At 38.7% G+C, this 11,379-nt stretch overlaps 1 protein-coding gene across 1 annotated transcript; it reads left to right on the forward strand.

The window, feature by feature from the left end:
* The first annotated feature begins 3,084 nt into the window (after positions 1-3,084).
* LOC119040265 (olfactory receptor 4F3/4F16/4F29) lies at positions 3,085-4,023 on the forward strand. Its single transcript, XM_037133184.2, has one exon. The coding sequence runs from the start codon at positions 3,085-3,087 to the stop codon at positions 4,021-4,023; it is 939 nt and encodes a 312-aa protein (XP_036989079.2).
* Positions 4,024-11,379: the final 7,356 nt, after the last annotated feature.

Raw genomic sequence — 11,379 nt, forward strand, 5'->3', positions numbered from 1 at the left:
ATTTTTCTGCATACCAGATTATTCCACAGACTTTAGGAAAATGAGTTGAGTGCTGGTTGTAGGTTTGGAGTTGAAATGCTATCTAATCCCCAGCAAGCAATCTGTTGTGAAGCTTTAGGTGGCTTCTCACTGAGAGATGGATTCTCTGTCACTGAGAGTCATGGATTCTATAAATTTTTAAATGAGGAATTTTTCCTTATGACTTTTAAAACTTTTGGAAAAGGTGACTGAGAGAGAACAGAATCAAGAATAATAGAGATCACTGACCTGAAGGCTTGGCCTCACTATAGGCTGGGGCTATTAATATAACCTCTCAATCAAGAACAATCTACTGACTTTCTATAGGTACCTCAGTGTATAATATGGGCTACACACATATGAATAATGACAGTTAATTTTAATGGGAAATTTCATCTTACATAATTCAAGGTATTTTCCTCACATTGCTTGTATCTTCCTTCTTTTTCCTGTTTAGTTCTATTACCTAAAGAGCTGCATCAATATTTATGTCCTGAAGTGAAGGTGTAACCTTCACTACGTGCTGTTGCTTACATGAATCACCTTCTATCCCCAACTCTCCAAAAATCCTTACCAAATATTCATCTTCCTATTCACTTTACTTGTATGGTATACCACATTAGATTGTATTTGGTATGTGTGCAATTCTTGTATTTTCAACTGTTTTCTTGTTCTTTGACTTGCAGGAGTTAGCAAAAGAACAAATAAGTATAAAAATTTTTTTCAATAAAAGCTACAAGAAGTAATGGGGATTTTAATTGAACTTTTAGGATAATAAAATTAATCAAAACCAAGAGAATGGGCTCTTAGCAGTAACACCTTGAGTTTTTCACAGTTGTAGAAACCAGTTACACAACCAGCAAAATAAGAATCTTTACACAGATAATAGTAGCAGGAAAAGTATTCACTTTCCCAAATACAATGAACTATTTATTGTACTTGTCAAATGATCTTTAACTCGTCACACGTTATGTTTACTTGTTGTTAGCTTGTTATATAATTTAGTATTAATAATGGACACTGTGAATGGCACTAGTTTTTGTTTTAACCAGGAAAAACATGACTGTTCTCAGTTTTTATACTTAATTATTTTCTCCAGTATTTGTCTTTTTGGAATAAAATCAAGGGATTTAACTTTTGGTGCCCAATTCTGACAAATGTGTGAATCTGGAAAACTCAGTTTATTTTTCTGGGTCTCCTGTTTTCTATCTGATTGATGACCAAGTGAAAAATGAGTTTTATATAATTCCATGAGAATTTTCTTCTCAACACAATGTGGACATGTGCTATTCCTGACTAAGGCCTTGGATCTTTTTCAACAGCTACTGAGTTTCCTGGGTCCCTCCCCAGTGTCTCCATCACCTCCTCTCCATGCATACTCTTCCCATCAGTCCTGTCCTGCCCTGATGAGCAGCATATGTGGTTGTCCCCTGTCCCCATCCCCCACTTGAAACTCCAGGTTTCTGATAATAGAAAGTGTGCATCTTGAGATTGTGGACTATCGGCTCAGGAGGTGGCAGTATAATTACCATGTGTAAGTGAGAATATAGTGGCATTTGTGTTAGTGATGGTGATCCAGAATTGGGATCAAGGCACAACATCCTCTGTGAGTTTTATGATCTGGGATAAGTGAGGGCATCAGCCATAGAGCTGTTTGTGTGAGTAGGTCTGGAGTTTTAGCTGAAAAATGAAGTATGTCAATATTCCTGTTCTACTGTATTTCATCAACTCCTAAAATGATTAACTTGTATTGAGTGTTCTCAGGACCTACTCTCCACTATCAGGAAGGATTGAGGTGGGTATTGGAAATGAAGAAACATAACACTGTTCTCTGCTCACCCTCCATGTCACACATAAATACAACATACATTAAAGGACTAAATCTCCAGTGTTACATTTTGTGTTCTATGGGTTAAGATCATGGAGGAAGCTTTGTGCCCTAATAAAGTATTTCTTATTAATGATTGATATTCCTCTTATTTTTATAGTCATAGATCAAAAGCATAAAATACAAATTTCCTTGAACATAAAATATCTGAATATATTTCAAAGCAAGCAAGGTAATATGCAATTTTAGAATGGGTGACCGTGCTGGCAGCACTCAGTACTTTAATGGGTAGGGGGATGGCAGTGGACATAAAAGATGTCACCAAAGGTAGGCTAAGACACCAATGAATTAAAATTTAATATCTCAAATGTTCCAAGTGCTGGTGTTTAAAATGTATATGGACTGAAGAAATGTGTTTTCAGAGCAGGTTCATATTTTTAGTGGCTATGTTAGGAATGGGCCTTAGCTAAATTCTGCAGAAATGTTACAAATACCTATTTATTAGGCCTGGAGAAAATCTTGTATCACTAGGAGGCACAGATTCCTTATGAAATCCTTGCATAGCGTTGAAGCCAGCTTATGACTTTGTACTTATCAAAAATTGTATGGGAATTAGAGGTACCCAGTATGGAAGTACACATGATAAAGTGTGATGAAAATAGTGCTGGTTAATTTTTTTATTAGAGTCCACATAATTCTCTTGTTCTACTATATTTAGGGGACCTCCAATTTTACATACACCAATCCCTTTGTTCATTTTCAAGCTTCAGCCTGTCCTAATTCAGTCTCTACTCATGTTAAGAACTATTCACTCCATGTTATATAGCCCACCAGTTAATCATATTTTCCTATTATCACTGCTTTCTGTGAGTTGTGAGAGCAAAATGGAAAAACAAAATGGATTATGAGAACGTACGTAAAAGCAAGATGGAATCTGTTGAAAATGAGGAATAGTCAATATTAGAAGTGATTTAAACAGGTGATGAATATCATGTACACTCATGAATTTGAGAACTGAACATTGCAATGAGAGTTTTGGTGATATGTTTAAAATATGTTGTAATATTATGTTGATTTGTGTTTTGTTTTTGTATATTTAGGAAACTGTATAAGTATATACTTTTTATTTGTAATAAGAACATTGAAATTCTTTGATTTCTTGGCATCTCTGTAATCACAATTTCCTCTTCATTTCCTTAGTTCTCATAACTGCAGCCACAGCCCAGCTGGATGGATCAATGGATGGAGGAAATCACTCAGTTGTGTCTGAGTTTGTGTTTCTGGGACTCATCCATTCATGGGAGATCCAACTTGTCCTCCTGGTGTTTTCCTCTGTGCTCTATGTGACAAGCATGACTGGAAACTTCCTCATTGTGTTTTCTGTGACCATTGATCCTCACTTACACTCTCCCATGTACTTTTTCTTAGCCAACCTCTCCTTCATTGACCTTGGAGCCTGCTCTGTGGTCTCACCGAAGATGATTTACGACCTTTACAGGAAGCATAAAGTTATCTCTTTTGGAGGCTGCATTGCTCAGATCTTCTTCATCCACGTCGTTGGTGGGGTAGAGATGGTGCTGCTCATGGCCATGGCCTTTGACAGATATGTGGCCATATGCAAGCCTCTCCACTACCTGACCATCATGAGCAGGAGAGTGTGCATTTTGTTTACAGCTGCTGCTTGGGCCCTTGGCATCACTCATTCACTGTTCCAACTAGCATTTCTTGTGAATTTGCCTTTCTGTGGTCCTAATGTATTGGATAGCTTTTACTGTGACCTTCCTCGGCTCCTGAGATTAGCCTGTACAGATACCTACAGGTTGCAGTTCATGGTCACTGCCAACAGTGGGTTTATCTGTGTTGGTTCCTTCTTAATACTCCTCATCTCCTATGTCTTCATCATGTTTACTGTTTGGAAACACTCCTCAGGTGGTTCATCCAAGGCTCTCTCCACTTTGTCAGCTCACATCACTGTGGTCCTTTTGTTCTTTGGCCCAACCATGTTTGTCTATACATGGCCAAACCCCAATTCACAGATGGACAAGTTTCTTGCACTCTTTGATGCTGTGCTCACTCCTTTTTTAAATCCAGTCATCTACACATTTAGGAATAAAGAGATGAAGGCAGCAATGAAGAGAGTATGCAAAAACTTAGTTATTTACAGAAAGATCTCTTAGGTGATGAGGTTAAGGCCTTTTCACTAACAATGGTGTAGCATTTGGGTTGCATCTTCGATATTTTAGATTCAGGAAGTTTGAGGCATCACATATTGACTTTTTTGCCATGGAATCTTTAATGTAATTTTTAAGTAATGAATGTATTTATTCCAGGGGAAGAGTAAATTATGAAAACAGTATGTCTATCTATGTAAATCCCAGTAAAATTTCTTCAGATGTTACACAGTTTTCAGTGAACAGGTCTTACATGTAATTTTTGAGATTTATTCTTAAGTATTTAAATTTTTGATACTGTTTTACATAGTGTAGTTTGTTTAATTTAAAATTATTTATGTCTAGTATACATAAATATAATTGAACGTTTTGTTTTTTGACATTATGTCATGAAGCCTTGTAAAACCTCCTACTTCTACTCATTTTTATAGTTTAAGATTTTCTTTTTTTAATTTATTTTTTTATTGATTATGCTGTTACAGTTGTTCTATTCCCCCTCTTCATTCCCCTCCACCCTACCCCCCTTTAGTTTATGACCATGTGTCTCAAGTTCTTTAGATTCTATATTTCCCATACTATTCTTGCTCCCCATCTATTTTCTATCTACTGTCTGTGCTACTTATTTTCTGTACCTTCTCCCCCCTTCTCCTCCTCCCACTCCCCTGTTGCTAACCCTCCTTGAGATCTTCATTCCTGTTTCCACTCATTATCTAGCTGTCCTCTTAGTTTGCTTTTGTTTTAGGTATGGTTGTTAATAACTGTGAGTTTGTTGTCCTTTCACTGCTCGTGTTTTTTAAACTTCTTTTTCTTAGATAAGTCCCTTTAACATTTCATATAATAAGGGCTTGGTGATGATGAACTCCTTGAATTTGATCTTATCTGAGAAGCACTTTATCTGTCCTTCCATTCTAAATGAAAGTTTTGCTGGATAGAGTAATCTTGGTTGTAGGCCTTTGGATTTCATGACTTGGAATACCTCTTTCCAGCCCCTTCTTGCCTGTAAGGTCTCTTTTGAGAAATCTGCTGACAGTCTGATGGGAACTCCTTTGTAGGTGACTGTCCCCTTAGCTCTTGCTGCTTCTAGGATTCTCTCCTTTATTTTAATCTTGGCTAATATAATTATGATGTGCCTTGGTGTCTTTCTTCTTGGGTCCAACTTCTTTGGGACTCTCTGAGCTTCCTGGATTTCCTGGAAGTCTATTGCCTTTACCAGATTGGAGGAATTCTCTTTTATTATTTGTTCAAATAAGTTTTCCACTGGTGGCTGTGCCTTTCCCCCTTCTGGTACCCCTATAATTCGGATGTTGAAGTGTTTAAAGATGTCCTGGAGGTTCCTAAGACTCTCCTCAATTTTTTGAATTCTTGCTTCTTCACTCTTTTCTGTTTGGGCATTATTTGCTTTCTTCTGGTCCATTCCCTTGATTTGGGTCCCAGTTTCTTTTTCATCGCTATTGGTTTCCTGTGCAATTCCATTCATTTCTATTAGTTTCGCCTTCATATGTTTGTCTAATTTGTGGCTATAATCAACCAGTTCTGTGAGGATCCTGATCACCAGTGTTTTAAACTGTGCGTCTGAGAGTTTTGCTATTTCTTCATCGCTTAGATTTAAAGGCTCTGGGGCTTTGAGATCTTCTTGAGCCATTTTTGGTCTGTTTGCGCCCGTTAAGTATAAGGAGCAGAGCCTTGGACTCCTAGGTCGCTAGTTTGTGATGCTGTATGTGGAGGTGGGGTCAGAGCGGGGAAATGGTGGCCCCCTCTGCTGTTTCTCACAGCTGGGTGAAGAGCAGAGCCTTAGATTGCTCACTGGGGCAGGGCCACTTAGGTAGCTGGATTATGACGCTATATGTGGAAGCGGGTTTAGAGCAGGGAAATGGCGGCGCCCTCCACCTGCTTGCCACTGGGGCTGCTGGCTGTCGTCCAATTGCCCACTCCCTCGCTTGTCTATCCACACTCGACTGCATGACCACAGTCAACCCGTAGGCCTGCTCCCTCGCTGTTTCCCCATGATTGCTTGCTGAGTTGCCCACCAGGTCCAACCCTGCACCTGGATTCCACGCACCTGAGTCCGCCTGACCGAGTTTTCCTGTGCAACCCCACTCTGCCAGCTTTTGGTTTCACCCCTCTTACTGGTCAGGCTGAAGCATTTGTTGTTATCAGACTTCCGAAAAGTTTAATTTTCTGTGTTCTGGCTGTGTTTTCTATTGCTATTATTTAGTTGTCTCTACACTTGGTTGTGTGAGGAAGCACAGCATCTGCACCTATGCCTCCATCTTGGCGGAAGTCTCAAGATTTTCCTCATAAGTGATCACTGAATTCAGTTGTCACTGAATAATGACATTTTAACCCTCTTATTTTAGTATGGATTATTTTGTTCATTTTTGTTGCTGCATTACAATTGCTAGATTAAATGTTCTGATGCTGAATAGAAGTGGTTACAGTGAACATCCTTGACTTATTGTTATGAGAAAAGCTTTCATTGTTCTATCATTAAGTATATAGGTTTTTCATAGGTTCCCTTTATCAAAGTGAAAAAGTTTCTATCTACCTATCCATTCTAAAAATGTTACTGATTATGCTATTACAGCTTTCCCAGTTTTTTCCCTTTGCCCCATTTCACCCAGTACCCCATTCCCTCAACCAATTCTCTCTCTTAGTTCATGCCCATGGATCATATATGTAAGTTCTTTGGCTACTTTAATTCCTATGCTGCTCTTATCCCCCTATTTATTTTCAGCCTATCAATTTGTACTTCTTAATCCCTGAACCTTTCCCCAGTTTTCCCCCTTTGCCCTCCCAACTGATAATACTGCAAATGATCTCCATATCTATGATTTTATTCCTCTCTGCTAATTTATGTAGTTTGTTATTTTGGTTCCATCACTTAGGATTGTGAATTTTTTGCCTTTTTAATGTTCATCATTTTGATCTTCTTCTTTTTCTTTTATAATTCCCTTTAGCATTTCTTATAATAATGGCTTGGTGATGATGAACTCCCTTTAGCTTTACCTTGTCTGGGAAGCACTTTATCTGTCCTTCAATCCTAAATGATAGCTTTGTTGGATAGAGTAATGTAGGTTGTAGAGCCTTACTTTTCATCACTTTGAATACTTCTTGCCAGTTTCTAGCCTGCAAAGTTTCTGTTGAAAAATCAGCTGACAGCCTTATGGGAACTCTTTTGTAGGTAACTATCTACATTTCTCTTATTGCTTTTAAGATTCTTCCTTCATGTTTAACCTTTGGCATTTTAAACATGATATCTCTTGATGTGGTCCTGTTGGGTACATTTTGTTTGAGACTCTTTGAGCTTCCTGGACTTCTATGTCTATTTCCTTCACCAAATTAGAGAATTTTTCATTCATTATTTTTTCAATGAAGTATTTGATTTCTTGTGCTTCCTCTTCTCCTTTCAGCACCCTTATGATTTGGGTGTTGGTACATTTAAAAATGTACTAGAGGCCCCTTAACCTATCTTCAACTTTGAATTATTTTACTTCTTTCTTTTCTGATTGCATGCTTTTTTCTTCTTTGTGTTCCAAATCATTGATTTGAATATCAGTTTTATCCCTTGCACTCTTGGTTTCCTGTAGACTTTTCTTTATTTCACTTAACATAACCTTCTTTTCTGCCTGGGTTCTTTCATGCTGCTTCAGTACCCAATCAGTTCCTGGAGCATCCTAATAATCAGTGTTTTGAACTGTGCAACTGATAGGTTGTTTATCTCCATTTTGTTCAGTTCTCTTTGGGGGGCTTTGTTCTGTTCTTTTATTTGGGCCATATTTCTTTGTGTCCTCATTTTGGCAGCCTGGCTGTTTTTGTTTCTGTGCATTAGGTAGAGCTGCTTTGACTTCATTAGTTGTGTGATCTACTGTTGGAAAGTATATCTGTAAAATGTGTGGGGTAGATCCTTAGGTAATCACCAGGGCAGCAGGACCCATGTCATCACTGTGTTGCTCTGTGTGAGGGAGGGCTCACAGAGATGACAGTGCCACTGCTTAGTCTCAGAAGTTTTGCCTAGGAGGAAGCTGTCTCCTGGCAGTTGCCCTTTTGCCTGTCTCCGCGCTTTCTCCCCATACACCACCAGTGCTCTTCCAGCTGTTGTACTGTTGCTGAATCCCAGAGGGGTGGGTCTGAGTGAGTCCTAAGTCCATTGCAGGTTTTTTAAGAAGAGTCTCTTGAGAATCTCACAGTTTCTTTCAGCACCTCAGAGTTCACTAGTTTTTACAGCCAGAAGTTATGGGGCCTTCTCTTCCTGGTGCTGGAACACTTGGCTGGGTAGTCTGATCTGGGGCTGGGATCCCTCAGTTCCAAGGTACTCTTCCTGATTTTTATCCACCACACGTGGATGTGGGACTGCCCACTGCACATTACCTCACCTCTCTGCACCACTCCACATCTCCTTACGCCTCTGTGCCTCTCACCTCTCTGAGCCTCAGTGGAAGGGCAGATAAAGTGCTTCTCAGATAAGATCAAATTCAAGGAGTTCATCATCACCAAGCCCTTATTATATGAAATGTTAAAGAGACTTATCTAAGAAAAAGAAGATTAAAAAGATAAACAGTGAAAGGACAGCAAACTCACAGTTATTAACAACCACACCTAAAACAAAAGCAAACTAAGAGGACAGCTAGATCAGGAGCAGAACCATAGAAATGAAGATCACATGGAGGGGTAGCATCAGGGGAGTGGGAGAAGAAGGGGGGAGAAGGTACAGAAAATAAGTAGCATAGACGGTAGGCAGAAAACAGATAGGGGGGAAACAAGAATAGTATGGGAAATATAGAATCTAAAGAACTTGAGACACGTGAACATAAACTAAAGGGGGGATGGTAGGGGAATTGTGTTCAGGGTGGAGGGAAATGAAGGGGAGAAATAGAACAATTGTAATGGCATAATCAATAAAATATATATTTTAAAAAATAAAATAAATAATTAAATGCCAAAGTTAAAGATAAATAGGGAATCAAAAGCAGCAAAAGAAGTTAGTTACCTACAGGGGAGTTCTCATAAGACTGTCACCTGATTTCTCTAAAGAAACTTTGGAAGCTAGAAGGGATGGGCAAGACATATTCAAAGTCATGAAAATCAGGGACCTACAGCCAAGATTGCTCTACCCAGCAAAGCTATCATTTAGAATTGAAGGGCAGATAAAGAGCTTCCCAGATAAGAAACAACTTAAAGGAGTTCTTCATCACCAAACCATCATCATATGAAATGTTAAAGAGACTTATTTAAGAAAAAGAAGACCAAAACTACGAACAATAAAATAGAGAAAAAATACAAATATATCAACAATTGAATCTAAAAAACAAACTAAGCAAAAAAGAACAGAGGCAGAATCATGGATACAGAGAGCATTTTGATGGTTGCCAGAGAGAGGGGGATATGAAGGAATGGGTGAAGAAGTGAGGGGATTAAGAAGTACAAGTAGGTAGTTACGTAATAGCCATGGGGATGTAAAGTACGGCATAGGAAATGAAGTAGCCAAAGAACTCATACACATGCACATGGACATGGACAGTGGTGGGAGGATTGCCTGAGGGAGTGGGCCGTGCTGGGTTGAGGTTGGGGCAAGGGGGGGAATATCAGAACCATAATAGCACAATTAATAAAATATTTTTAATTATATAAAGAGCCCTGGCTGGTGTAGCTCAGTGGATGGAGCACCGGCCTATGAATCAAAGGGTCGCCTTTCGATTCCCAGGCGCAGCACATGCCTGAGTTGCAGACCAGGTCAGGTCCCCAGTGCGGGGCATACAAGAGGCAACTACACATTGATGTTTCTCTCCTTCTCTTTCTCTCTCCCTTCCCCATTGTGTAAAATAAATAAAGTCTTTTAAAAAATTATATAAAGAAAATATCTTTATATACCTCATAATTAGCTCTCCATTTATGTAACAGCTGATCAAAATTCTGTTTAAATGATTCTCTATTCACTCTTTAGCCTTTAACTCTTTCATCTGAGTAATCAAAGTACTTTAAACCTGTTTTTATGTCTTCCATTACTGCAATGCTCTTATCTACTTACTCTGTATATAATTTCTAAACCACTTTGTAAAAAAACTACAATGTAGCAGTCTATTAAAGCAAGACTAGGGCTGAATAAAATGACCCCCCCCGGTTCTTACAAGTAATTTACTATTAAGAAATTAAAATTTCATAGTAGCACTATTATGCTAACTTTTGATCTCCTTATAAGAATAAGGAGAACCATTTTAATAGCTCTGCCATTGGCTACTAGGCTAATAGCCTCTCTGGGAAATCTATGATCCTACTACTACCTCTCATAATTTTCCTGCCCATGATGTTTTTTTTCCAAATCCTTAGTTCTTCCTTTGGGTGAAACACTTTTCTCCGTCTTAGGAAGTCTCATATATTGTTAAGGGAAAAGACGACTTCTTTCCTGTTACACATCAACTTCAGAGATCTGTGGAATTATGAATTCCATATCAGGTTATTCTAATATCTCAGGCACCGTCCTTGCCTTCCCTTTCCCTCCTTTCCATCAAAAGTGTAACTCTAAGGCAAGCTGCAACTTCAAGGTTGATGCTTTTGCATGTACCTGACCCAATAATGTCGAGTAATGAAAAAATTTTCCCTTAACTATTTCCTATACTTCAAAAGTGTTTTTAAATCATCCCCAATAAGGCTGTGTAAACTTAAGATAACTTGGACTGAACTAAGTAGCAGAGAAATATATCTGCCCCTTTATCTTGGACAGATTTCTTTCTTCTTAGACACTTGAACTGACAAAAAGAGAAGTAAGGAGGAAAGAGGGAATGAGGGTACCTCTGGGGGGACTGAGGGTCCTATCTCTGTCACCTGTATTCTATGTAACCCTCTGTAAGTCACTTCATCTATCTAGATCTTAGTTCCCCCATCTTTCAACTTAAAGGAAAGGGCACAGGATTGGACTAGACAACCATTGATAGTTTCTTCCAAGTTTAATACACTATATTGCACATAAATATTTTTGAGGTATGTGATGAAATAGAAGAAAACAGAAAAACTTTTTTAAACCTTCAAAATGGTGGCAACTAGTGACACCTACTCCTATGCACAACCTGAGAATTTAACAATGAAAGAAGCAGATAGGCCCCTGCCCTCCTCAGGTCTAGTAGCAGAGAGGAGGGCAAACATTAAAAGCATAAACTTGATTACAGTCACACCATTAACTACTGAGTGAATTGATTTATTATACTTTCCCCCCAAAAGCACAGTTTTTATTTATATAGAATCCTAACCACTTCAGTGGCAGGAGGAGTGGGAGAGGTTCCTTTTTCAATCCAGTGGTCTCCATAACGTTGGTCTGTTGTTACCAAACACACAGGCAAGCAGCACCACAGATTTGCTAAACTATTATTT

The sequence above is a fragment of the Artibeus jamaicensis genome, unplaced genomic scaffold (assembly GCF_021234435.1).
Source record: "Artibeus jamaicensis isolate MK-2021 breed Jamaican fruit bat unplaced genomic scaffold, CSHL_Jam_final contig_1132, whole genome shotgun sequence".
NCBI classification, from domain to species: Eukaryota; Metazoa; Chordata; class Mammalia; order Chiroptera; family Phyllostomidae; genus Artibeus; species Artibeus jamaicensis.

Bases quoted from the DNA above. Each gene is read 5' to 3' on its own strand.
- LOC119040265 (XM_037133184.2), top strand. From the start codon at position 3,085: ATGGATGGAGGAAATCACTCAGTTGTGTCTGAGTTTGTGTTTCTGGGA.